The sequence below is a fragment of the Drosophila melanogaster genome, chromosome 2L (assembly GCF_000001215.4).
Source record: "Drosophila melanogaster chromosome 2L".
Classification (NCBI taxonomy): domain Eukaryota; kingdom Metazoa; phylum Arthropoda; class Insecta; order Diptera; family Drosophilidae; genus Drosophila; species Drosophila melanogaster.
In genome coordinates, this window is record NT_033779.5 from 10,000,001 (window position 1) to 10,026,513 (window position 26,513).

The following is a 26,513-nucleotide window of genomic DNA, read 5'->3' on the forward strand; positions in this document are numbered from 1 at the left end:
GACAGGATTCACTGGCTCGGGACTATGGGCCAGCACTAGATGCTTCAAACAAACACTTGGCTTCCTATCACCCATGTTTTCTGAGCGGCATACGTGCATCTTTTCTACACATCTTTTTGTTGTTGAAACATTAGAATTTGGCATCTGGCTTCGATTTTTTTGTACACTTCTTTCGGATGGGTTTTTACCAAGCATGTCATTAAATATTTGTTCCATTTTATCCATTGAAAATACTACTGTTCGATTATTCGACTGGTTAGTACAATTTTCGGTTAAAGGTACGGATAACGAAGTAGTTAAGTGTGCTCCTGATGATTTAAATAATGTCATCGATTTGCGAACATTGGAGTTTGAATTTGTAGATGAAGAGGCTAGATTTCTTGGTCCACTCAAGGTTGATGAATCGGTATTCTTTTGCTGATATGATGAAAGCTTGACTTTTGATAAACATTCTGATAAATTTTCAGATTCTAGGTATTTTACCTCCTTTTTTCTATTATCTTCTGATTGATTGGCTTTATGGGGTAATTCTTTGCTAATTTGTTTTGATCTATTAGCCAGAGCAGTTTGCATCGAACTTTCGCTGATACTTTGAACCTTGCTCAGGAGTTTTACGGAGTTTGGTATAAGATAGGTCTCGTGGCTCTGTAGCAGGGCATCTAGCTTTTTCTGTTGAATTGCAGAAGGGGTTGGTGTCGATTCTTTAGCATTCTCCGACAATAAGACTACTAGTTCAAGTATTCTTCTTAGACGCGGACGTGTATCGATCGCCATGTCGTTGATCTCAGCCTTTTCAAAGCTTATATCCTCGTAAGGGATGGCCATGGTTAAGGTTTCCTTGCAGCGTCCTTGGTCCTGCTTTATTAGAAAGTTTGCAGCATCCTCAGTCTGGCATGATGATCTGAACTTAAGCAGCCCGAAATTCCGATTCGATTTGCCACGATGTACGACTTGAAATGTGAGCTGATTGGCATCCTCTAGCTGTTTGTCCAAGGACTCAATGGCGGATCGGGACCAGACACTGCCAGAATGCGGAGCAATCAAGGCCACACCACCCTCTTTAAAGTCGCATAAACTGCGACTCAAATGGTCAGGCAGCGGCCACAAATCCCACACAGAACAGCAGAGGTTAAATCCGTAATCCAGGATCCAGACCAGGTACTCCTCGTTCTGCCGCCTGCGCACCACACCCCTCACGAGCTTGGGTGGACTCCATCGCTGGTAGCGCACAATAACTCTCTCATCCTCCACGTAAACCTGTTTTGTCCTTTCACTGCTGCAGTAATCCTTCAAATCCTGCTCTATTTGGCGAACCAACATTGCTGAGTTCTCCACATCTATGCATCTCACATAGCTGAATTGGTGGGGATTTACGAAATGCGTTATCAGAATGGATTCTTCCTGGTCAGGATCCAGTTGGTGTTCCATATTTTCTACGTTTGTAATGGATGGGAATTGGTTTTAATTATAAGTTTTTAAAATGTTGGAAAAATTGATTCAAATACATTTTTTTTGGTAAATTGAGCAGCAAAAATTAACTGTTTAAATATACACACATAGTTGAGTTTAAAGTCCGCCTAACTTTTCCCTGTTCACTCATGTGGAAATTTCTGCGCGTCAGAAAACTTTGCCCAAAGCGAGCCAAAAATTTGTGAAGCCAGCCACAGGATTAAATTTGCGGATTGGGATTGTGATTTAGTAGGGAGTGAATTAGCTAATTTAAGTTGTGCAAAAGCGAAAGCAAGTGCGGCAATTGCGACGGCATCTGCAGCTTTCAAATGGGAAAACAAAGCAACTGGCTAAGCCGCAAGTAAGAAGGTCCTTGTGCCTATTTGCTGTTTGTTTGCGCTGCACTAGATGCTGCTGCAGTGCCTCCACCCCACAGCCTCCTTGTGGTGTGGCAAGTGGTGCTCCACAAACGGCACTGGAGCGTGCTGCTAGTTGTTGTTCTATCAACACTTTAATTGCCCGAGATGTTCTCTAAGGCCTCTAAATAAGTAAATGCTCTGCATTATTTGAGTTCCTTTAACATGTGCGCAAGTGAATAGGGTATTAATTGTCTAAGCAATTGGATCGATACGATCCACCCCAAATTATCCCTTGATAAAGTGAGTGGTTTTCATAAAAAAAAATCAAGGATAATGCAGGAAAATAATATGATAATCGGATCACTTGGAATCTACTCACTCGAATCGGAATTGGATGTAGCGCCGTTGTACATCGCCTCAGTTGAACAGCTGCAAAGATATTTTAATAGTATTACGTACAATTTTATATTATGTTTACAATAATATACCAAGTTAAGGGTCTTCAATCCAAAATGCAATCCAGTCCAATATTTTCTGAAAGTCAAATCAAATGTAAATTAGCAAACATAATTTTAGTTAGAAATAAATACATATTACTAAAATCCTACGTTCCAACTTTCAATATGCGCGAAACCGACTGAATTCCATTGGCAATCATTTCCAATATTCCAACCAATTCCAAACAACATGCTCACACACGCATACATGTACATACCCACTTGTAAACAGAGAAGCGGCTATTTTCAAAGTGTCAGCACAATTGGAAGATCGTAAACAAGAACGGAACTTGAGATTCAAGACACTTTCGTCTGGAAGTCAGAAAAAAGTTAAGTTACGACCAATAGTTCACATATAAATCTATTATACTTGAGTAAGAATAATAAATATTTGCTATTATTGGTCAACGGAACCGACTTTTTTTGCACAGCTAGAATGAAGAAGAGCAGGAAACTAATTCTTGCCTTCCAAATTAATCGATGTTTTAAGCTTTAAGATAAGCTCGATATCAACTTTTATCGGAATGGTCAGATCGGAATTTAAAAAAAAAAACTTTAATTTCTCCCCAACTCAAATTGAAACACACAAACAAATGAATGTACTTAAACCCTTTTTTTTTGCTAGCGAGTATGCGATCAAAACTAGAGAAACATATGTACGTTTTTTCCCTTATAATTGATGGCAATCTGGTCCCAATAAATCCTTCTCACCCATTTCGCGCCTGCTAATTGCCAAACAAAATGCAATAATTCAACCCAAAAGCACGCTTTCTTTTCCTAGCACAAATACAATACCCCTTTAACGGCCGCAATTTCCCTTTTTCACCCTTTTGTTTGCCAGGTCACCCGAAAAGTTTTACCGAGCAGGGTTGTCGCATGACCCCCCGCAACCCACAACCACAGCAGCAATCGCTTTTTATTCTCTTTTTATATGATTGTTTCATATTTATGAGGATTATATGGCTGATGCTGAGTGCTGAGAATCAGAGAAAAATTGAGTTGGACGTGTGGTAATTTATTTTTCGGCTAAGGGGACGGACTTGTAGTTAACTGTTAGTTTTCCGAGCTCAAGATCGCACAGATTATAAAGAATTTACTGTGCAATACTAATTAAATTTATCTTTATCATTATTTTACTTAAACGGAATTTGTATAAGCCAAAAAACAAAATTTATTAATAATCTCCAACTAAAAATGTGTATCAATGAAATTATTTTCTTATGGAATTAAATTTCAATAGTTTATGCCCGCCTTTGTATTTAACATCTAAACATTAGAATTAAATAAAGTATTTAAAAAAAAATTTAGCGTATAAAAAGCATGGATTGATTCCAAGTGCATTTTACGAATTTGCATTGAATCACGATAATAATATTCACTTGTAATACTTAATTAAATAATTTAATTCGGAACCCATATTAATTTACCGAGTTCGAGGCGGGTTGGCAGTCCGATTGCATGACGTAGCAACGCCGCCACTTTCCAGCACTGGCCGATTGCCAGCCAAAATGGCGCCCGCCTGCTATCGCATTGCTCGAGCAGATATCGGTTCGGCAGCGCATCACACACACAACGCGAAAAAAAAAAGAAAAATACGGGTGGCCTGCAAGCGAATATCTCCGAAATTCATTGAATCCCGACGCCGAGATTTGTGCTCCGATCCGAGAAACCCATTAGCTTCCGTGCACCGTCCGCCCAAGCCAGCAAAATAACCAAGTTCAACATACGCCTGGACAACATAATGTCGAAGAATAAAAAACTGTCGCTGTCGGGCGGCGATACGACGGAGAAATTTATTTACAAACCCAAGGATCTGATATGGTAAGCCGGGACCGTGGACTCATCAATATATTCGCTGTATTCTCAGCTGCGCTGCGCCGTGAAGAAACAAGAAAAAAAAAAAAACGAGAGATGAAAATCAAAGCAAACACCTAACCTCAATTGCGCACCGTTGGCGCTCGGAAAAAAAAATATGAAGAAAAAAAGAGCCAGTGAAGTGTGCATAAAAAAGCAATTAGCGCTGCCTTTTTGACAGCCACGCAGCGCAGTATCCATGTAGCTCCATCCGAATGACGACCATAATTCCGGAGCTACGTGCGTGGATTCCGGGCGCGCGACGTCGACTTCGCTGCGTTGGCGCTTTTTTCGCGCGCGCGCCCTTTTTTCTTGCTTTTCCTCCTTGCGGCCAATATGAGTTTTCCCTGTTCTGATAGCGCATTTTCTTTGCAGGGCCAAAATGAAGGGCTTCACTCCGTGGCCAGGAATGGTAAGCATTGCAGTTGGCGATCGGAATGTTTACGCCGCGTCGACGTCGCGTCGCTGCCGCCTTCTCTGCTGCCATGTTGTTGTGTTTGTTTTCGACTGTACTTTTCGATTCAACGCTGCCGGCTTCGCTGCCGCCGCTCTGCCCGCAGCCACGCACTTGCACACATTGCCCCATTGCCGTTGTGGTTGTTGTTGTTGCCGCTGTGCTGTTGTCGCTGCCGGCGGAGGAAATGGTCTCTTCCATGGAGCCGCTATCGGGGGCCACGAGCAGCAGCTTTTGATCGTGTGTACAGCCGCTGGAAAGCAGCATGTGCACTCGGAGGAGGGGGAGTGACGCGCGGCAGGCGTGGAGTTTGAACACAGACGTTGCCAAGGATATCAGTTCCCAGTTTCGTTATTCTATGCCGTTCAAAAGGAGTTTTGTTAATATATTAACTTTTATTTGACATTAACATTCTCATCGGTAATCTTGTGATATACCAATCGGTTCTTTAGAGTTTTGTGAAATGTGCTAATGATAGTGAATCACCTCAGCTAAGGTTTTATCAAATCAAATTGGTTTTGTGCAAGTTGCTAGAAAAATGAGGATATATTTTTAAATCCTTATAATTCCTAGCTCAAATGTAAAGTTAAAGAGTGGTTTTCGATTGAAATTGGAAGTGAAAAAGCAACATTTGCATATGTTTTGTTTCGTGCGTGATAAAGTCTTGTAAATGGGTTATCACAGAATAGATTAGTTCGAGGGAATTCATAGGCACATCCTTATAGAGTAAAATGCATTGTCTGCTTAAAATGTTTCTGAAGACTTTAAAGATATGATGTGGTGGAAGCTAATGTTGATTTCTCTCCTTAGATTGTCGATCCTCCACTTGATCTGCTCAGCCAGCAGCGTCGGGCGAATACCAAATGCGTGTTTTTCTTTGGATCTAGGAATTTGTAAGTAAAATGCACGCCAACCCCAAAAAGCGCCTGTAATAACATGGGTAATATTTAACAGTGCCTGGATTGAGGAGAACAACATCAAGCCCTTCGAAGGACCGTGGAAGGAGGAACTGGCCAAGGTGAGCAAGCCCGCTGCTTTCCGACACGCCATGACGGATATCGAAAAGTACATCGACGACCCCGCCGAGGTGGACGAGCAGGTGAACAAAAGCTGCGGTGCGCCGAATCACGCAACCGAGGCTGATTTTGACAAGATCCGGGATGGCCTGGACAGCGAGGAGATTGTGGGAGAGGAAGCAACTGCCGATGGCAACAATGGAGTGGTGGCCCATGTGGTGGGCAGCCCCGATGAGGGCGATGGCTTGGATGTGGAAATCAATGCAGATTCATCAGCGTCACCAGTCACGTCGCCGGCGGTCACAACGAAGGCAGCTGGCAAGCGGACGCCGAAAGCAAAGTCCGTGGCCGCTACATCGGTCAAGTCGACAAAGGGATCGGCAAAATCAGCACAGAAACGGCGTACCTCTGCCCAACAGTCGCCCAGTGGGCCATCGAATGCCAAGCGAGGCAAGCGTGATGTTTCCGGGGAGGCATTGCAGGACGCGGATGAAGCCAGCTCCACGCCCACTGGCAGACGTCGGGTCGAGACTGACGCACTCTTGGCCTCAATCGCTGCCAAGCGTGCACCGAATGCAATTGCTCTGCTTGACCGACCGGTTGTCACGCGGCCAGAGGCCCAAGTCATCGACATGAGCTCGCGCTCCAACACACTGGCCGATCGCGATATCGTGCCTTCAGAGCAGACCTTCGGCTTCCTGGGTCTTGGAATGATGGGATCCACCATAGTCAAGGATTTGATCTACACGGGTCACAAGGTTGTGGTCTGGAACCGCACCATTGACAAGGTAAAGTTTTACGATAGCAAGTTCACACATGAATCCTACAACAATCTCGTTTTGTAGTGCCAACCGTTTGCCGAAGCCGGCGCTGAGGTTAAGGACACTCCCATGGATGTTGTGGAAGCTGCCGACGTTATCTTTTGCTGTGTGTCCGATCCAAAGGGCGCCAAGGATGTAAGTCATAAAAGGTTTCATTTATATACATATTTAATTTGGGAAATGCCTAAAACACAACGTGGTTAACAAAACTTAAATTTTGGCCTTGGGGTTCCTATAAAATTCAAATGACTCATCCGCGCTTGTTAACTTAAAAAGTACATATGAATGAAAGCACGCAGTTTAAAATGACGATTTTCTGACGCTCTCTTTGCAAAGCGATCTTCCTTACACTGTATAAAATTAAAATATATTAGAATACAAAATAATTGTGCAACTGGGAGGGATGGCGTAATTTAACATTCTTCTTATTTATGCATTCGTTTTATTCGATGTTTAGCTCGTATTTGGCAACTGCGGCGTTCTGCAGTTGAAGGACTTGAACAATAAGGCCTACGTTGAAATGTCTACAATTGATCCGGACACATCGTTGGACATTGGCGAGGGCATCAAGCAGTGCAACGGTCGCTATCTTGAGGCACAAATTCACGGCTCTCGGCAGGAGGCTGCCGAAGGCATGCTCATCATTCTCGCCGGTGGAGATCGTTCAGTGTTCGAGGAGTGCCACTCGTGCTTCAAGACCATTGCCAAGAACACCTTCTTCTTGGGGAGTAAGTACAGCCTGCACTGCTGACCATTTCCTTTGAAACAATTTATTAAAATATGTCGTTTGTTCACATCTAGCAGATATCGGTAACGCCTGCAAAGTAAACCTAATTTTGCAAACCATCTTGGGAGTGAGTCTGGTCGGGTTGGCTGAGGCGTTAGCACTTGGTAGGTTTTATTGTATATTGTTAGCAGTAAGCAGCCTTAACTAATTGATCTTTTTTTTTATTGCTTTTGCAGCTGATCGGTTCTCGATCTCTCTGAACGACATCATAGACATTTTCGATTTGACTTCAATGAAATCACCCATGCTGCTGGCTAAGGGCAAAGGTATGGATAGCACCGTGGCTATTTCCTAGTGTTTATCTTATCCTATTTTGAATTCCTTTGCAGAAATGGCCAAGGGTGACTTCAATCCCCAGCAGCCTTTGAGCCACATGCAACGCGACTTGCGCTTGGTGTTAAACATGGCTGAGAACCTGGACCAGTCCATGCCCGTCACCAGCATCACCAACGAGGTGTTCAAGCACACCAAGCGCTTGGGCTACAGTGAACACGACTCGAGCGCCGTATTCGTAAGATCCAGATTTTAACATTTAGTTAACACGACTAACGTTTAAACTATGTTTTATCAATTAGTTTAAAGCGTACACCGAACAGAACGACAGAACCGACAAACGACTGACTTAAAAAAAAAAAACTAAACAGGACAGTAATAGAAACGCATAACCCTCACTTATTCACCCACCAATCCAAACTGACAGAGGCGTTCGTTCACAAGGAGTTCTCCTGCCCTTGTGATTGGCAGCGCCACCACCCCAACCTTCTGCATCTTCCCCAATCGCCCCATATGCAAAGCGTTTAATGCAATATGTCTACGATTCGCCGGGAATCGCAGAACCGTGTCGTCCTGCTTTCAACGCAGGAGCCACTGAAGAGCGCTTGGGTGAGTGTGTTCAACAGCTGGCGGATGAAGAGCACAATCTTTCCGGGATCACTTCAATCAAGTTTAGAGTTTTTTTGTATTTTATTCTTTGACGGGTGAAACGCAATCCCCAGAGAGGAGGGAGGAGGCCAGGGCGCCGTGTTTCCGATTTTATATGTGTAAGGTTTTGCTTTCCAAATATCATTTTTACGCATGTCCATACATAACTTGTAAGTGTATAGAATACTGCATCCGAATAAAATGTACAAAGCATACTTGTGAAAGACAACGCCGATTTTGAGAAACCGAGCGAAGTATGGAACCCTCCAATGTGTGTCGATCCAACCTCCCAGCCTCCCACTTTTTGTGCATTTACTCCAGTCCTAAAATTGTATACATTTAAAATCCCCTTTTTTTCTATGAGTAAATAGTAGGCTAATCGATCATACTGCGTAGAATGGCAAACATATTTGGAGTGACGGTAACGATAGATTGGTTTAGTTTTAGCCATCTCTCCCCATCATCTGTCACTGCAACAAACGAGACACAACCTAAAACGGAAAAAACGGTACAGAACGCACCACAACCGATACGCAAACGATACGAAAACGTAAACTACACAACAACCGGAAGAAAACAAAATAGAGTAAACTTTGATCGAACCCTTTGCGTGGGTCGCTATTAATAATAATAATAAGAATATATAATAAATAATATATTTTACTTATTATTTAGTCTGTATTTTGTTGTAAAACAAAGATTAATAAAAAGATAATTTTAATAGAGGATGTAAGGAAATTAAATTGAGTTCGCATTGCAATATTCACGTTTTGCTTGATATGGTTCATATATATTTTGGATAATACAGTATTAAAATGTAAGTGCAATTTAAACTTTATTTAAATTGACATACATTAAAGAAATGTGTGTTTTGGGAGAATTTCATAATATTAAAGTTATATACAACTTGGTTAACCTTTTCGATTAGTATGAAAGGTATATTTTTACTTATTTTGTATTGTTTTTTATTACCGTAAAGGAAATGGGAGGTTTTCTTCGCGACACAATTTTATTATTTGTATAATCATAAAATTAGTTAAGAAAATTCAATACCTTCTAAAAATATTGATTTCATATTTTTTTGTTGCTAAATGATCCTTTTAACCTATGAATATGAAACATTAAAATAATTCAAAAACAACTAGTTCCCATTTTTAGTGGTTCCAGCGATAGGAAATAATCGCTTCACGGAGTTGCTGGAAACATCGATAGCATCGCGTGAACATCGACTTTTGTTCCATCCCTATCGTGGATGTTTATGTGGTGCGTGTGTGGCAGAATTATTATCAAAATTATTGAAAGAATCAATTTTGAGCCCGCAGATCGTCACACTTGCTAGAAAATGTCGGAAAAGAAGCGAGCCCGTCGCCGCAAGGATGTAAGTGCTAACTGTTTCCAATTAGATCCTTCTAAAGGGGCTGCGCGTGTGTGGGTGCCACAGTCCAATTGACATGCCGAAAGTGTTTGTTTTTTGTTTTGATAAAAAAGGAGAAAAAAAACGTGTGCATGCAGAAAAAAAGTAAAATTGACTCGAAAAGAAACAAAACGCTGAATTGCGAGTTCAGATGGGTCATTCAATATTTTAATATTATTTGTGGGGGGCAAGTTCAGTGCAGGTTGCGCTGCTCTTTGGAGAAACCCCCGTGGGATGCCCCCCGCCCGCAAAAGGTCTATAATTAGCTTTATGGAAAATGTCTTCGCTGCGTATTTAGCTGTATCTGGAATTTGAGTTCTACCTTTTCTTTTTTATTTTTCAGTCAATTAAGTTTTGGGGTCTACAATACAAACAGCTGAGCTTACAAGCTTTTGCCTATCTGGCAACGCCGTAAGTCCGTCTTGTAAGCCGATCTCGCTCATTCGCTGGCTCGCTCTCTCCAGCTCTCCCTCTCGCTCATTACCCACACATGTCAGGTGCAGGCCCACTTATCAGCTGCTCTGGTTGTTGTTATTGTGGTTATTCGTGTTGTTGTTGGGGAAAGTTTGAGTACGCGTGTAAGTTGGGCAGAGGCGGCGCTTAAGAGGGTTTTGTTAATCATTGGCTCCACACATACATGGGAAATTATCACTAATATCATTTCAATCGTTAAACAGCTATGAGTATCAATACAGCTTCAAACCCCCTTGCATATTTTCCAACTGCTCCCCTGTTTAGTATCCATGTGTTTGTTTGTTGTGGTGATCACCAGCTCGTTTGATTCAATACTTTCTAGACTCTCAGAGCGAATGCAACACGTCACGGCTAAGAAAAACTACAACCGCTTCTGGAATAGTTGTTTCTATTTATATAGTTCGCAGTTTTTAAGTTACGCATATTAATTCTCGTAATGAGTGGAGAGGAGGAGTACTTCCAGGAGGAGGAAGAAGAGGAGCAGGAGCAGGATATTTACGACGATGGCACGGTACTTAGGAAAAAATAAAACCCACGTATAATAAAGCCATCTCAACGGCTTGAGGGTGACGAATACAAAATTGGTGTCGTGGCCTATATTCGCTTGTAGTCCCCCCATTTAACCAATCGATCGTGAAAGTGAGTTTCTGACCTGGTTTTCGGACCTTTTTCTCTTTTTTCCTCTTATAGGAATACACCGAACCGGGTGCCCAGAAGGTAGACAAGCCGTCAAAGGACGAGAAGAACGTGGCCAAGTGGCTGAAGAAGAACGTTAAGACGAAGAAGACCAAATTCCTGAGCCACATCGTCGAATACTTCACCTCCAGCAAGGCCATCGATGCTCTGCTAAAGTCCAAATTCACCGAAGGCAGCAATCCGCTTTTCACCACCCGGGAGCAGGTAATCGAGTTTCTAGACGTGATGCTGGAGCACAAGTTCTTCCATCGCGCCAAGAAGGTGCCCGTCACTCTGGAGGAGATCAGAGGAAAGTCTGGAGGCGACAAGAAGGCGGACAAGGAGAAGACCCAAGATAAGGAAAAGGACAAGGCAAAGGATGAGAAGAAGGATACCGATCCGGAAGGCGATAATGGCCAAGGAGACGGAGGTGCGTCTGGCAACGAAAAAGAGAAGGAGAAAAAGGAGAAGAAAAAGCGCAAGATCCGCCTGGACATGCATCCTGAGCAGATCTTCGTGGACGGCTCCGAGGCATACGTCTGGATCTACGATCCCATACCGCTCCACTACTGGATATTCGGCTTCATCCTGCTACTTGGCGCCGTTGGCATTTGCCTATTCCCTCTGTGGCCTCCACTGCTACGCAAGGGTGTCTACTACTTGTCCATTGCGGCTGCCGGCTTCCTTGTTTTCATCCTGGCTCTGACAATTGTACGTCTAATTGTGTTCATCATCGTGTGGGCATTAACCGGCGGCAAGTTGCACTTCTGGATCTTCCCCAACCTGACTGAGGATGTGAGCTTCTTCGCCTCCTTCTGGCCACTATATGAGGTTTGTTTCGAATTATCCATTTATGTTAGTTTACTAAATTACCTTCATCTCTAGAGCAACTATAACAGTGACCCAAATAATTCGTCCGCCAAGACCGACAAGAAATCGAAATCGAAGGACAAGAAGAAGGAAAAAGAAAGCGATGCCGAGGACACAGCCGTGGATGCGGATGGAGACGCTGACGGTGATGTGGATGCTGAGGTTTCCACGCTTGAACCAGAGAAAATCGAGCTCATCAAAGAACATGACACCGACATGGAGATCCGCAAACGTCGCAAAGTGGGTGCCGATGACTACGAGGAAGACGATGTGGATGAAGAAGAAACGAAGGCGCAGCCCAAGGATTCCAAAGCTGGGTAAGACGGAACCGCTCAGTAATGACCAGGATTCCTGCTTTATTGCTCGAATTTGTATTTATAATTTCTTTTATTTCCGTCGAACTTTTGGTTGTATGTTTTTCATACACTAAATCATATTGAATAGCGCAAAAGACATACATTAACTTTAGCTTTTAATTGTAAATCCTTTGTTCCTTAATAAATATTATTGTATAATTAAAATGCATTAATCCGATTCTTGGTTTGCGTTTCATAACATTTTTATTTCGTTTACGAAGCATGTTATTTGTAAATACATTTGTTTCGTGATTTGTGGTGGCTCATTTTATTGGTTGCTGGTTTTTGTTTTCTGGTGATACTTGAGGTATTCCAAAGTTATCGCAAGTTATCGCATCAAAGCAGAGTAAGTTTTGCATCCCATTCATTTGATATTCATTGTACTTACAGTCCTACATTTACTTTTGATGAATGCATTTTAGTAATTTCCGACTTATTTGCTTTGCTTTCAGAACGCCACGCAACTCGGGATCGGATTCGGAGAGCTCGAGTAAAGATTACGAGATAATCAGTTCAAGTGAAGTCCAAAACGTTGCTGGCAACTAATATGAAGAAACCACAATATATATATATATTATTATTTAATGATCCACATCTAGCTAATTGATAAGACATAGAACAAGAATCACACATCAAGTACATCAGCAAACACACACGATTCCAAGTACAGCGAATTATTGTCCCACAAGAAATGCGATCGGTGTCGTTATTCTTTATTGAAGATTTCCTAATCTGCTTTAAATTGAGCTTAGGTTTGAGGTTTTGCAATATTTTTTATTGTTGGATGTAGGCTTGCATATGAAACACAATATTTTTAAACGGAATATTATGTGAGACAAAGACATTTGGTTATGCACCATGCAGTTGGACATCTTTTTTTCGCAAAAGTTCTTAAGCCGTTAAACAAACTACCTATATTTTACCTATTTGTATTCCTATGTTTGTAAATGTATACAGTGGAACGCACTAGGCAGGTGCAAGAAACGATTGCAATTGATAATAATCATAGCGAGTACGTACGTAGATGTGAGCGCATACGTTTCTATGTGCATGAATATTTACTCTACATGTAATTAAAGCAAACTAACAACTTAATGAAATTAGTAGTGTAACACGCAATTAACTATTATATAAATAAAGCTAGGCAATTCTGATCTGATGTGAGAGATATTTGAGCGTTTTTTAGTTCTTGCTCGAACGTTTTATTAAAAAATATACAACATACAATTTGTCTTTAAAATTAAACTCGTGGTATCAAAGGGATTAAAAATGAAAATTTACGTCTATAGATTTTAGTTTTAAGTAAATAGATATCCTTTATAACTAAGTTTGCGGTTCATCTATGACCACAGTTATTTGAAAAGTCCTTTGCTTATGTGGAACGCTGATAAGCAAATGATCTTTCGAATTGACTACAAATTCTTGAGGATCTTGGTTCTCAGATAAATCACGTGGTCTTATGATCATACTCCGTCCAATTTGATCGAATGGATCGTAGACTGTGAGCTTGGCAAGAAGTTTGGCACGCGATGGACAACCGACCAGCCAGAAGAAAACACCGGCTAATGCATCATCCTTTGCCATTTTTGGAGCAGCTAGCAAGGTCAGCGGATGATTCCGCATTGGATGTGATCTAAGGGTTAGAATTAGTAAATAGATATATCATTTTTGTTTTCAGTAGCTAACCTTTCCTTCGCTAAGCTGGTGTACAAGAGAAGGGCCACAAAAGTGTTTCCTTTCGTGAGGAGATCGCCATCGAAGCAGAACTGCTTTGGTAAACCTTCCACTACTTGATGGTAATCTTCCTGCGGTGGAGCATCTTTGGTTTTCCAAACTCGATGATCTTGCAGGATATGCGAAGAAAATGTGTTCGACTTTATAAGGCTTCCGCACATGTGAATGGGACAGTAATACTCTTCTACCAGAGATGACTCCAAATCATCCTGCATAATATTTTTTGGATGAGCTGAGCCCATTGTGATTACTTGCCAGTTCAGAGGAGGCAATCCTGCATACTCGGTGGTTCGACAGGTCAGCATCGGTTCCGATGCTCCATCAGAATCAGTTTCTACCTTAGATTCTTCAATTAGACACTTTGGTTCGGAGTCACTTGAGGAGTGCAGGTTGGCTATAAGACGTAATGGCTTTTGACTTGAACTTAATTCCGTGAAGGAATTTGAAAGAGATATATCCTCTTCTTCATTCAAAATGACATTTGGTTCAAGTTCTAAGTTTTCTTGTGTAGAGTTTGCATTATATTCATCGAAGGCGCTCAATTTGTTTGTAAATGGCTCCACAAATTTTTCAACTGAATCTGAATCAGTCGATTTTAGCAACTTTATCGGTTTAGTCATAATTTTTTTAATCTTCTGTTGCAAGGATTTGTCTATTTGTTTTTTAATCGCATTGCTCAATTTTGAGTGATTGTACTTTTGTAACGTAATGCGGCTCTCCTGGAAAAATGTATCATTTGAATTTTCTGTATTTTCTTTAGATCTCGTAAATGTATTACTAACTGCCGTAATGTCAGTCTTTAAACTGAATTCTTTTATTGGGTTCTCTTCTTTTCTTAAACCATCTAATTCTATCTTATAGCTCATATTGTTGTCACTTAAGGAGCTAAAATTAGCATCTGTTAATTCTGTGGACTTGGACTTTCTGTTCTCGTTTGCCTTCATGCATTTGTTACTCTTTTGATTTTCATAATCAGGTAATTTGTCATTGGGATGGTTAAAACTATCTGCTTTTCGTGTGGTGAACGACAATTCAAGATTTTCGTATAGAGTGCTACGACTTTCGAATTTTTCTGGCGGAGATGGATCAACAGAATGACACGGGTCTTTGTGGTTTATAGGTTGCTCCTTTGGACTCGCTATATGAGGTATTGGAGTACAGCTTCCGCTAATGTTATCCGAACTTCGATAGGATAGCAGCTCGTTGGGACTAATGTCAGGGATGCGAAACTCAAAGAGAGACGAAGGCGGATCATCCGGAAGAATATTCTCCTTGATATAGCATTTCGTGGCTTGACCGATATTCACCAACTCACCAACATAAGTAGGAACCAGTATTTTGGGGATAACTAGACTCCTATGAGATACAGTCTCGCAGAATTGTATCACTCCCCAGTTGAACGATGGCTCCTTATGTCTACGTAATTGAAAGTTATTATCCGATATTTGAGATTGGTTTAAATTCACAACTTTAAGTGCGATTCTGGGTCGTTTTTGAAGACATTCGTGGTGTATCTTGGAAGGAGTGATCTTTGATTGATCATTTACTTTGGCTGGATTGTTATCCCTCGGTGGGATATGATCTATTTTTTCTTGTAGATTTAAACATTTTGAAGTGCTATGATCTTTTATTGGAGTCTGTGATTCCGAAGAATCATCCTGATAAATTCGTTGTGCTTTCCTTTGAATGTTTGTATTTATGGATTGCAGTCTTAAATTTTCCTCTTTTGGTTTGTCATTCGTAGCTTTTTGTTTTTGCATACGTAGGGTTTCTCTAAAAATCTCGGGAATTACTCCTTGATCTGCTAGTTTTAGGGATTTCTGCCCTTCGTGTTCGTGTTTTTTACATTCCTGTGCTCCAGAAAAGGATCTTAAGCTATTGAGCTTTTGCTTTATGGCGCATCCTATTTTTTTATTTAGCCATATTTGATTCGCATCGGATTTTTTTGGAATTCTACTATCTTTTATTTTAATTTTAGCAACTATATCTTCACGATGCTTTTGTTGTCCGCAGCGAGCACACTTATATAATGTCGATTTGGGTTTGTTATCACAAAATCGTTCCCAAATGGAATTGCTTATGCTTAGTGTTTTTGAAACGGGCTTGGAATAATCATTATAGTTGTTTGTTTTATTTGAAGAAAATACACTGTGCTCATTTGATACATTACTTTTCAAAGAAACCGATTCAGGGTCCTCGACGAACATGTCGTTGATCGGCTTATTAATATCCTCCAATTCTGGTATCTTGTCATCATCGCAGTTTCCATTTGAGCTTTTCGATTCCTGTGAGCTGAAAACTTTGTCCATGATTGAGGTTAAAATGGAAGATCTTTCGAAGTCTTCCAACGCTTCCGGTTTATTTTCCCGATTGTTCTGCTGAGTAACTGCCGGTTTGGAGGCCAAGTTCTTGGCTGGGCTGGTTTTACCTGAAATATGGCATTCGTTTCCAATGTTATCAATGGTTTTCTTAAGATTTTTACGAACTGAATCCGCCATGAATAGGATGCCTGATAGATTGTCAGCGATTGGACTCTTTGTGTCCTTAGTAGAGCTCAACTGAAAGTTCAACGATTCAATGCGATTGTTGCGCAAATCCTGTCGTGGTTCGATGTGCAGTGATTTCGGTCGATGAAGCATATAACGAGCGTTATTCACGACAAGAGCATCTTCGGATGGACCTTCATAGTGATCAAATGGACAAAACTGGCTAGCCAGCTCGGAATCGGTCGATTGCGAGTCCTTACAATTGGAGCTACTCAATCCACCACCCATCTCTCTGTCATCCGTCGAGTTCTGGCTGCTCAAGATGTTGGTTAAGACTTTGGAAAGTGGTGGCAGCGGGCGACTCCTGTGGCTGCGTGGTGGACGAATGCTGTTCCTGCTCCTCTTGGATATAGCTCCCCCGAAGGTATCCGTAATGGGACTTTGTAAGGGTATAAAGTTACTGACAAATAGATTGTTGTAGTTCTGTAGCGGGCTGTTTTTTGGATTAAAAACGTTATGGGCCATGGCCACCAGGCTTGGCATCTCCGAACGTGGTGATTCCAATTCTTGACGCGGAGGTGGTGGTGGTGGTGGTGGTGCTGTGGGCGATGGCGGTGATGAAGGCAATGGCGATAGCGTTGGAGATGACGACGGCGTCGAAGGTGGCGGTGCTTTGGGCGCCAGCTGTCGACGACTCATCATTCCCTTCGGTTTCGAGTGCAAGCCATGACGCCCCGGGTACCGTTTGCACTTCATCTCTTTGGGTGCTTCAGTACTTTCCTGGCCAACTTCAGCTTTGGCCAAGCCACCACACTTGTGGCAATTTGTCCGGCAACAATTCTTGGCTTTCGGCTTCTTGCCCCTAATGGTTACCTTTACCCGAGTCTTTTGGCTTTTTTTGGGCTCCTCCACGTGGCTGGGCTCTGGTATAATCGTCTTCTGCTCCTCGGTGCTCTGATCTGCATCCTTATCGCTGGAGGAATCGAGTCCAGCCTGGGGGCGCCTGGCCAATCCGCACACCTGGCAGATCAGACGATGGTTCACCGGGATGTGGAGCACCGCCCGCGGCAGTTTTCCGCACAGGCACCACTCCCGCGGCCATGCAACTCCACTACTGGTCATGTTGTTCATGTACAACGAGTACAACTTGTAGAAGCGAAACATCAAAAGCCAGCTATTTTGATTTTTAGACGGCCAATCAGGTCGACTTACTTAACAAGCAACGAAATGGCACATAGATTCCGGCAATTTTCGTCAAATATGTTTTCTTAACTTTTAGTTTTATCACACATTCCTAAATATATAGTCTATATGTTCGTTGTTAACGGGTACTTAAAATATTTAGACATATTTGTCAACTCTATTTCGAGCTTATGTTTCGAAAATTAGGTTTTTTATGTGAGTATTGATGGTAAAATGACGAAAAAACTGCTAAAAGGCTAAAAAAATTGATACATTTGCACCAGCAGTTTTTCGGCCTTTAAAGTAACTTGTTATTAAATCATTAAATCCGATTGATTCTTTCAGAACTCACAATCGACTATATTCTTAATTAATTTCATTCAAGCTGTATGTTCTGGAATTATTAAAATTTCTATTGTCTTTGTTTGCGGCTTCTGTAATTTGCAATTGAAGTTTGTGTGGCCGAATGGCTCTGATTGTACGTGTTTCTAGCCACTCACTCAGTTGGGAAATTTAATTAAGTTTCTGCTGCATTTTTAATATACGCATTCAATGGAGTATTATTGAGTTTTTTGCACTGTTGTTCGAATAAAGTAGATTTTGCTGAAAGCCAGACAGCGTCCTTCGAGAACAACAGTTCGCAAAATACTATTTAATATAGTATGCATACCCGCCCACTTCCTGCAAAAGGAGATTAGTTTCATGCCATTTTAAGTGAAAATGCATGTTTCATATGCAATTACTGCTCGGGGAAAAGGATTACAGCACACACACACAAACATATCTACAAATATATGTATTAACACTTATAATTGACAAGCACACTTCACTATGCCATTCAATCGTAGTTGGAATTTATTTCAATTTTTACTGCAATAAATATGCAAAATGCATTTAGCAAGCGCAAGGTGCATGCAGCTTGACCCAATTTCTCGACTCCTTCGGCAGCATCTTGTTTAATTAACTTTATAGCATTTGATGGATTGGCCTAATCTCCCGCCCATCATCGAGCCAACCCGTTGGCCAAGCCAAGTCAATAAACACATTAAAAGCGCATCGCCTTACAAAATGCTCTGCATCTTCGGCTCATTGAGCAGATTTTGAGGAGCAAACTTGAGAGTTTGAGGCCAAGGCGTTGGGCAGCGACTTTATGCACTCAAATCAAGCAGGACGATAAATTATGCAACCAGTCGATATCCTGCCGGGAATTACCAAGTTCCCGTCGCACGTTCCTCTGTCCATTTTGAATTACACGCCGGCTGGACGGGATTTATGCGCGCCACTGGCCATAAAAATATTATTCCCAGACTACAGACTATAGTCCCTCCGAATCGGCGCCTAATTGTTCAGCATCGATTGTATTTCAATACATTCGACTACGAGGGACACTTAAAAAAAAATACGAACTTATTGCATTTCAATAACTGATGCATTGCAAAACTATTGCATCTTTATGTTGAAAGCACTTGAAAAGATGTTTCAAATAGTGCTATACTCGTAGCATATTTTAAGATACCTTTAACCTCGCATATACAATTTTTTGACATTTCTGAGATAAAAAACTTTTTAATTATACCTCTGGGTTTATAATCACATTTCGTCCTTGATCTTGGAAAGCGTTTCTTACCCTGTACATGACGACAAAGTCAAATCGATGTCTGCGATTGGAGCAACAGAAATTATTTACTCCCTGGTGAGGCATTTTAATGCGTTTTTATTGCGATACTTTTAGCGTCATTTCATTTTCGGCATTTTTCTTTGGCCATGATGGCATTTTCCATGACCCCATCCCCTGGCATGGACCCACCCATTATGCCCCTTTTGCTTTGGCTTCGCCAGCCGTAATTTTTGTACATTTTTGGCGTGGCTTTTAGTTTGGCGTTTATTGCATTTCCTTCTGCATTTAAGGAACGGACGCCCGACCGGAAATTTAATGTGTGGTGCAACTATTTGAGGCATGCACATACGCAAAACGGTGCGAGTGTTGAGGGTCAAAGGGCAGCAGCTGCAGGGGCGGAAAATCCGGGTTGCCAATGGTGGGGATTGCTTCTGGCCAAAAGGATGGGGGGGGGGGAAGGGGTGGTGTTATATTTTCAGCTTGCAATAGGAAAAAAGTGAAAAGTTGTTCGGAAAATGCAATGCATACGTTGAATGCGTACGGTAGCTGATGGTCTTTTTGTTTTTTTCCACCGCGCCACAGATCAAAGGTAAAAAACTGCATATATAATTATCCACAATCGCAGCTATTCCACCTCAACTTTAATTACGAAAGCGATTCTCGAGCAGTTCCACATGCTATTCGTTTTGGTAAATTCCAATTGTATATTAAATACTTGCCATTAAGTTTTAAGCAAATTTTAATTACAATGCCCCGTCGCTTCCGCCATTTAACACAAAAACAATTTCCGCCCGAGCATACATATTTTAGATCAAATATTGCAACTGCTGCACGAAGTCCTGCTGGAATGGGGCGTCCTTTTGGGTATGAGCATCGAAAAGTGGAGCTGGTATGTGGGTGTGGATGGTTGCCTAAATGGTCGTTGTTTTTTTTTCCACTCGGTTGGGCGGCTGGGCTGCCCCATGAAATATGAAATTCAGTTCGTGGCTACGTGACTTGGCAGTGTCTATTTTTCAGCAGGACTTGTGCTGCACAAACGCATCCCCTGTTTACTTATTTAACACAGTTTTCACATTTCATAATTCAATGTTGGAGTTGGAGTTGGAGTGTTTCTGCCACAAAATGCTGGGCGGTGGGCGTGGCTGTTGTGTTACGCATGCGTAACCCCGCTTCAGTGCACTGAGGTCCCATCACAACGTATTTTCCGTTTAATGTTTCTCATCTTGCAACTGGTGATTGCATGCAACTCTTTTCGACCTTTTTTTTTGCTTTTTTTTTTTTGGGGAGGGGGGAAGTACCTTTATAAGTGGAAAGCGCTGTCTGGGATCTCTAAGCGAGACGACAACCTTGAAAGGCACTCAACAAATAAAAGCGAGCACTTCTTGCTAAACTCCGTGTGTCCTTCGCTCACAATTATTATACATAGTTCCTGTTTGTTGCACAGGCACATCACGTATCCGCCGTGGTGGCCCACTCACGAACCTGACTCCTGATGCCGCTGAAGTGGTGGGGGCGAAGTTTGCCTTCGAAGAACGCCGTGTGCCTTGCACCACAAAACTTGCGCTTGATTTGCAAGTGCAATTCACACGGCGAACATAATGTAGAGTAACATATTCACGAATCAATGGATATCTGATAGGCGTAACCTTTTCTCTAGTTTGATCTAACTTTAATGACAGTTTTAGAACGTATGATCTCCTATCTCATTACTGCAAATTAGATTGGCTTAGCTAGTATCAGATTCTTTTGATATTTATTAAAATGACCCATTTTTGCCTGCTTTCTTTCAGTGCACAAGATGATCATGTGGTCTGCATGTGGCAGAAGTGAAGGTGTGCTCCTGATTGCTCCCCTATGTGACGGAATGTGTGCCTAGATGGGATTTGATTGATTGCGGTATGGGATAGAATCTGATGGCTCGACAAGCGTTTGCCCAGGAATGTAAATCCCATCCGTTCCGCTTTAATGACTGTTAATCGAGAATCTTCAATACACACCTCCGGGAACTGCATAATTCCATCGACTATGTGTAGGGATGTTTCGTGGCGTAGCTACTTTTCGGGTTCGCCAGCAACTTCCGCTGAAATAAAAGCACTTCTAAAGGTAATTGTTTAAAAATGGACTTTATTCAGTTATGGCGCAGCAATGTCCTCTGTGGCCACACACATGCATATGCATATGCAGCCGCATCCGCATCCTCGCCCTCCGTCGACTGCACACATACTCCATACTCCATAGTGGTTCATATAGTCCATAGATCGGCTGTCTAGTCATGTGTGCGTGGACAGCGCCATGTAAATTTTAAGCAACTCTCCAAACTAACAACCGACGCAAATTGCTGCTGTTGCGGTTTATTTTGTGTTGCAAAAATATGCAGTACCCTGCCCTTAACGTCTGTCTCCGTACGCTGTTCGCTGTTCCCGGGTCCTGAATCCTGAATCCCGATTCGTGGTGCCCGTCTCCAGTCCCCTGCATCCGCATCTGCATCTCCCCTCTAGTTTCCCAAGGCCATGCGAGATCTGGGGGATGCAGATTGAACGGGTGCTTCTAGTGGCGCATTGTTGGGCCTGACTTTTTGCTGCCCGGAATGTGCGAAGTTTGTTTGTTGTGATGTGATGTGTGTGTGTGTGTGTGTGTGTGCTAGTTGGTTGGTTGGCTGGTTGGCTTGGCGGGCTTGTTATTTTACCCAAAAGCTGTTAAATTGCTTGAAACAAAACAGTGAAGCTTCATGGGAAGGAACGGCTGTTTGCGGAATCAGGAGTGGCTACGGGTGTTCCGCCTGCGTCCATGGCCATAAATATTAAAGTGGGTGTCAAAAGGAATATGTGGTGCGAAATGCTTTGAATTCTGCTGCTGTTTCCAGCATCCCCAATGAACGTGCGATTCGGCAATGAAATAAATGCCAGAGCCCTATGGAAAATCCAAAAACGTGCCAACGATCCCTATTCCAGATAGTCCGTGAAAAGCTACAACCACATTAATCAGAAAAACAACCAAATGCGTAGACGACACATGTCCCCCCGCGAAAATCCCTGGACAGCCCATAGTTTATGGCCCAATGAAAGTTTCCACTTAAACGGGGGGATTAATTAAAAGTAAAAACTTGGCAATGCACCTTGAATGAAGACTTTGCCATGCATGAATATTTTAATCAAAAATCTTCTGCTCAAGAGAATGAAAAGAGCAGTGTTTCTTTTTTTTTCTTTTTTGGTTGCACTGGCCATAAGGATTTGCCTTTAGCTGCGAAACTTTGCTTAAAAAATTAAAATTATGCAAGACCAAGTTTTCTCGTTTATAAAGCAGGGAGCAAAAAGCATAAAAGAAAGGGAATTGCTCCTTATTATTTATTGTGTGCCCAAGCCTTTTCTGGCTATGTGTTAAGAAATTATGCGGATCCTCTGACATTGAACTCGCTACTAACTACTGGGTGGATCCGGGATTTTTATTAAGTTTCAAACGCTCAAGAGCTTTGCATTTTATCTGGCTGCCAGCCCTTTGAGCGGGCTTAACTTTTCGACTACTCAAGCCATCGAGCCCTTCTTATTTGTTATGAAAACTTCGGTTTGCTGGCCTTTCCCAGGGGTTGGGGTGGGGCAACGACAAGTGCAGCCTGGGGGGGCTTAACGTCTATGAAAGGCCCGTCTCCGCTTGCGAGGAGGACTCCTTTGTGGGCGACCCGAGGTTCTGGGATGCTGGCAAAAACGAGCGGTGCGTACGGCCTCGAAACAAGTTTACTCCTTAGTCCTTGCTCCTTACGGGGAACTAAAGTACTACTTGTTTCCTGCCACTTCGTATGTGTGTGTGTGTGTGAGTATGTGTTCTTGCCACCACTCACTTGGCTTGGGCATGGGATGCTGTTGGCTTCCTAAACGGATATACCGACTTCAAATAGTTTTTTCCTCTGTGAGCCCCATTCTTGTATGCTTCTTTACGAGTATTTCGCTTTTTCCAGTTGTTGCGGTTGCACTTTTTGTTTGTTGCCAGCATGGAACAGGGTTTGGGATTGGGTTCCTTTGCCGGATTCGCCCAGAAATTGCGGACGGAATCGGGATGCAGCAGCACGTGCCAGAGGTGTTCCAGCTTCGGCTGCTCCTCCGTAACTCGTGCCCCGGCAATGATGAGTTGTGGAATATTCCCACAGCCAAAGGACTTCTCGACTTTGCGACCCTGCCTGCTGATACGGCGGCGATGTGCGGTGAAAACTCAAGTCTACAGCTGCACTTGGAGAAATTAATGAAAATATGGGGCCACAATATCATGGTGTTCATATATGTAGCTAATGTACAGTTTGTAAAGGCCATGCATAGTACCTTGCGTACTTTTGCAAAGAATATTATTGTATAATTTAGGAATGCGCCTGCCTGCCTCTTCTTTGTGACTTTGAACTCAACTGTTGCAGTGCATCCTTTGCTGTTATCTGGTCCAGTGTTCTCCACTCGCCAACTTGGGCTATCCACACAGGGCTTGGAGCTACCCAAGAGGCGGTCGAAGATGCCCGGATTCGCAGGACTCTGTGTTTGGTGTTTGGTGCTCGCTTCACTTGCTGCTTTATATTTACTAACAGGCACTTGAAGTTCATCGCTTACAAACATATTTTCACTTCGTCCTTCCCCGGATCTCCCACATCCACATCCACAACCCCAACGTCCTTGGTGAAAGTGCTTATCGCTTTATGATGGGTTCTGTTCAGTTCACTTCGGTTTAGCACTGTTATCCTTTGGAGCCTTCGGAGGGAATTTAATACCTGTGTGTGTGTGTGTGAACAGGAAAAGGTAAATGCGGTAATTATGATCTTAAATTTCTGTTCACATCATTCGACAGCCATTAGGCCAAGCTATCTGGGTTAATTGTTTAAGTCCAGCTATTAGGCATCAGCCAGAGAAGCTTCTTGAACTTAAAAAAATGCTCAAACTTTAGCTAATAATTTTAACAATAACCTGCTGGCCGCTTTTTCTGCATAATTACGAAACAGTTGGAGAAAATGAGCTAGTTGGTAAATTTTATGAGCTGCATAAATTCATGGGGCATTTTAAGCCACCGCCAACACGCAAGACAATGCCCCACAATGGGTGGAATAACTAGACCATGGACTGGGTTAGGATTGAGTTGGGTACATGGATGGGGTTGTTCCAGCATAATCACACCTTGACCACCTGTCCGCGCTGACGGTTGGTCGCCCCCTCCTATTCGTCCCCATGGTCGTTGCAGTGCATTTAATCTCGACAACATTTCCTTTGCCGTCGAGGACGAGGACGCAGCCCATGACATTTCCTCTACCTGCAGTCCCTTCTCGCTTCCTTCCGGAACACCGCCCCCCCCCCCCACACCATCGGTTTTTTGCTTCAAGCCTTTACTGTTGGCGACGTTGTCGAAAACAAAAATTAGTCCTGCCGTAAAATGGGCAAAGGAAGTGGTAAGTACCTGACCATCCAACCGACCATCCGATCCGACCGTCCACGCCATCGGCCACCGACTGCAGTTAACCGACTTTGGCAGTAAAAATTCGTAATGTGCTGCTAATTAAGTTCAAAGCATAGTTCCAGGCGCTGTTCCCGGCCAGACTAGTCCTTCTGCATTTCGTCCTGCGCCGTCCGCAACCGCCACAAGGTCCTTGCAATGGAGCGCCGGATGGCGAAAGGGTTGGATACGTTGGATGGTGAGTTTGGTTCTGGTTCTCCACTCTCCGTTGACAGTCCCAATCCACGGTGAATTTTCGTATGATTGCCCAGGAAAATCCACCGGCCTCGAGCTCGGAGTTGTCCGCTTTGTGACCGGCACATCCTTTATCCTTTATTTCACGCAAATAAAATACAAAAATTGATTCCGCCCCTCAAAAGGAGAGCCAGTCGCCATGGCATTACCGGCTATCCTTCGACCTCAAAGCATATCCAAATCCTTTACTGTGGCAGCTTTGCCGGCACTTCACCAATTCGGCGGGTAATAAGTTTGAGAAAAAATATTGCTTAAATTAAAAAATGTTATGCAGTAAAAGTAATCTTTTCATTATATATGTTTATAGAATCTGTCCTATGCTATGGCTTAAATATTTTGTTTAGTAACTGTTAAATACTTGGTATATTATTAGGCCATTTTAATTTGTAATTTAATCATTAATAATTTCGATTTTATATTTTTCAAAATATTTATTTCGTTCTGTGTGCTTGATATTTGATTGTGAAGCTTATAGTAAGCCGAAAATTGCGGTCCAAGGAGCCAGGGACTTAACTGGCGTGTAAATATTTTGCTTTAGCGAAGCCTTGGTCATCATCAAAATTTTAAGGACCCTCGTGAAAAGCGACGGACACTTTTGACAGGTAGCCCAAGGGGGGGGGGGGGGTGTTGGGGGGTTTGAAAAGGTGTGGGACACTTCATTTAACGCCACTTAGAAGCAAATACACTCCTCCATCGTGAACATTAAATTTATAATTGCATAGATTTAGCCGGTATTAAAAATGCAAAATGCGTCTCGTGCAGCAGATGGAAAGCAGAAAATGGGGTATGAAAAGTGGAAAATGACGAATGGCAAACGGAAAATGTGTAGCTGCTTGCTAGTTCGTAACTTCATCGGGCGCATTTGTAAAGTTTCATCGCCTTATTTATATGCAAACAGCACTGGCCACAATGCAACTAATTGCCATCGAGTTGAAATCCGGCAAAAGATACTTTTTGCCACTCGTTTTTGATGCGGCCAACGTTGCTTGCCAACATCCAGTGTTGATTAAATACTTGCCAACTGCTCTGTGTGGCAACAAGGGCCATTTTGATATAGGGGCTTGCGGCCAGTGATAACGGTGGCTGTCATTTTTACCCACTGTCATCTAGCCCACTTGTTGTCACTGAACCAGCGGGCAAACATGAAGTAGCCGTTTTGGCCAGCCGTTTTGCATGGCAGTGCGAATGCGGCCAGGACCAAGCTGGAAAACACAACGCAAATGTTGCGAGTTTAGAGCCACGCCTTATTGCGCCCGGGGGCATGCAACAATATTTGTCGTGCAGTTGATAAAACTGTCCTTAACTGCCCTGCCGTTATCCTGTGGATACCCGATGGTGGCGACGATTTCACTCGCAGGACCCAAGCGTTCTGCCGCATTGTCGTTGTGTCTGATGAGTTTTTAAGTACAGACAATTACAAACGACAACCGAGGAGCAACAAATGCAACAAACGCAATCAGCCAGCCGCATGCCCCATAGTCGCTCCGCTTACTTAGCCAAGTCAGTGCCACGCCCCATTTCCTTGTCCTTGGTCCTGAGGGGGCCCAACAGCAAAAACCCACCCCCGCAATCGCATTTCTGGGCAATGGTTACCAACTCAGGGACCTGCGTTTGCGGTTATCACATTCTGCTGGGCAGTTTAGCTGCGTAATTGAATTAAATTTCGTTTTAAAATGTAAAAGGCTTTTGATTTGGCTTGCAGTCCTTGATGTTGTTTCGTACTCCATAAAGTAATTAACATTTGTTTCAATTCCTGAGCACCAACTTCGGACCACGAGCTGGCGAATGCCACAAAATGGGAGTAAATCAACGATAAGTCCTCTTTGACTGGAAT

At 42.7% G+C, this 26,513-nt stretch overlaps 5 protein-coding genes and 1 non-coding gene across 14 annotated transcripts in view; 2 read left to right on the top strand and 4 right to left on the bottom strand.

The window, feature by feature from the left end:
* The window catches only part of CG31875 (uncharacterized protein), a 7,176-nt gene extending 4,440 nt beyond the window's left edge, over positions 1-2,736 (bottom strand). The window contains exons 1-4 of one of the 3 annotated variants that reach the window (NM_001201836.2): positions 2,676-2,736; positions 2,528-2,617; positions 2,297-2,342; positions 2,188-2,237 (exon numbers count right to left, since the gene is read on the bottom strand). The gene's annotated coding sequence lies outside the window, so the exon portion shown is untranslated. Of the gene's footprint in view, positions 1-2,183; positions 2,238-2,296; positions 2,343-2,405 lie in introns of all 3 variants that reach the window. The other 2 variants (NM_001259029.2, NM_001201837.2) reach the window with 2 other exon arrangements.
* SoYb (Sister of Yb) overlaps positions 1-2,736 on the bottom strand; it is a 6,031-nt gene extending 3,295 nt beyond the window's left edge. Inside the window, exons 1-5 of one of the 2 annotated variants that reach the window (NM_001259030.2) lie at positions 2,724-2,736; positions 2,528-2,617; positions 2,297-2,342; positions 2,188-2,237; positions 1-1,433 (exon numbers count right to left, since the gene is read on the bottom strand). The exon at positions 1-1,433 is cut by the window's left edge and continues 891 nt beyond it. In NM_001259030.2, coding sequence (NP_001245959.1) covers positions 1-1,428 — 1,428 coding nt within the window. In that variant the 5' untranslated portion in view covers positions 1,429-1,433; positions 2,188-2,237; positions 2,297-2,342; positions 2,528-2,617; positions 2,724-2,736. Of the gene's footprint in view, positions 1,434-2,187; positions 2,238-2,296; positions 2,343-2,527; positions 2,618-2,675 lie in introns of both variants that reach the window. The other variant, NM_135491.5, reaches the window with a different exon arrangement.
* A 1,095-nt stretch (positions 2,737-3,831) lies between these two features.
* Ndf (Nucleosome-destabilizing factor) lies at positions 3,832-8,889 on the top strand. Of its 3 annotated transcripts, none has more exons than NM_001201838.2 (9): positions 3,832-4,126; positions 4,535-4,571; positions 5,424-5,506; positions 5,568-6,417; positions 6,475-6,585; positions 6,908-7,178; positions 7,252-7,341; positions 7,414-7,503; positions 7,567-8,889. In NM_001201838.2, exons 1-9 carry the CDS (start codon positions 4,047-4,049, stop codon positions 7,764-7,766), a joined length of 1,812 nt encoding a protein of 603 aa, NP_001188767.1. In that variant the 5' UTR covers positions 3,832-4,046; the 3' UTR covers positions 7,767-8,889. The 3 variants fall into 3 exon arrangements, with proteins under 3 accessions (NP_001188767.1, NP_609336.3, NP_001285791.1); NM_135492.5 differs by having other exon boundaries at positions 7,255-7,341; NM_001298862.1 differs by having other exon boundaries at positions 7,255-7,341; positions 7,567-7,861.
* Positions 4,310-5,043, bottom strand: asRNA:CR44873 (antisense RNA:CR44873). The gene has a single exon (NR_124169.1).
* Positions 8,890-9,380: 491 nt separating the features above from the next.
* On the top strand, positions 9,381-13,170 carry Trp1 (Translocation protein 1). Of its 4 annotated transcripts, none has more exons than NM_057660.4 (4): positions 9,381-9,536; positions 10,737-11,552; positions 11,607-11,908; positions 12,400-13,170. In NM_057660.4, the coding sequence occupies exons 1-4, from the start codon at positions 9,501-9,503 to the stop codon at positions 12,491-12,493; spliced, it is 1,248 nt and encodes a 415-aa protein (NP_477008.1). In that variant the 5' UTR covers positions 9,381-9,500; the 3' UTR covers positions 12,494-13,170. The 4 variants fall into 4 exon arrangements, with proteins under 4 accessions (NP_477008.1, NP_001285792.1, NP_723510.1 ...); NM_164885.3 differs by lacking the exon at positions 9,381-9,536 and adding an exon at positions 10,354-10,557; NM_001298863.1 differs by lacking the exon at positions 12,400-13,170 and having other exon boundaries at positions 11,607-12,118.
* A 56-nt stretch (positions 13,171-13,226) lies between these two features.
* CG13131 (uncharacterized protein) lies at positions 13,227-17,463 on the bottom strand. The gene is made up of 3 exons (NM_135493.3): positions 16,164-17,463; positions 13,634-16,109; positions 13,227-13,580 (listed from the first exon to the last, which is right to left on the bottom strand). Exons 1-3 carry the CDS (start codon positions 17,329-17,331, stop codon positions 13,271-13,273), a joined length of 3,954 nt encoding a protein of 1,317 aa, NP_609337.2. The 5' UTR covers positions 17,332-17,463; the 3' UTR covers positions 13,227-13,270.
* Between the last annotated feature and the right edge of the window lie 9,050 nt (positions 17,464-26,513).

Excerpts from the sequence above, each read along its gene's own strand:
- Ndf (NM_001201838.2), top strand. The coding sequence starts at position 4,047 with ATGTCGAAGAATAAAAAACTGTCGCTGTCGGGCGGCGATACGACGGAG. Across the intron at positions 4,572-5,423 it reads TCACTCCGTGGCCAGGAATG|ATTGTCGATCCTCCACTTGA; the intron begins GTAAGCATTGCA and ends TTCTCTCCTTAG. Across the intron at positions 7,342-7,413 it reads GGCTGAGGCGTTAGCACTTG|CTGATCGGTTCTCGATCTCT; the intron begins GTAGGTTTTATT and ends TTGCTTTTGCAG.
- Trp1 (NM_164885.3), top strand. The coding sequence starts at position 10,483 with ATGAGTGGAGAGGAGGAGTACTTCCAGGAGGAGGAAGAAGAGGAGCAG. Across the intron at positions 11,553-11,606 it reads CCTTCTGGCCACTATATGAG|AGCAACTATAACAGTGACCC; the intron begins GTTTGTTTCGAA and ends CTTCATCTCTAG. Across the intron at positions 11,909-12,399 it reads CCCAAGGATTCCAAAGCTGG|AACGCCACGCAACTCGGGAT; the intron begins GTAAGACGGAAC and ends CTTTGCTTTCAG.
- CG13131 (NM_135493.3), bottom strand. The coding sequence starts at position 17,331 with ATGTTTCGCTTCTACAAGTTGTACTCGTTGTACATGAACAACATGACC. Across the intron at positions 16,110-16,163 it reads ATTCATGGCGGATTCAGTTC|GTAAAACCAGCCCAGCCAAG; the intron begins GTAAAAATCTTA and ends GCCATATTTCAG. Across the intron at positions 13,581-13,633 it reads ACCAGCTTAGCGAAGGAAAG|ATCACATCCAATGCGGAATC; the intron begins GTTAGCTACTGA and ends TCTAACCCTTAG.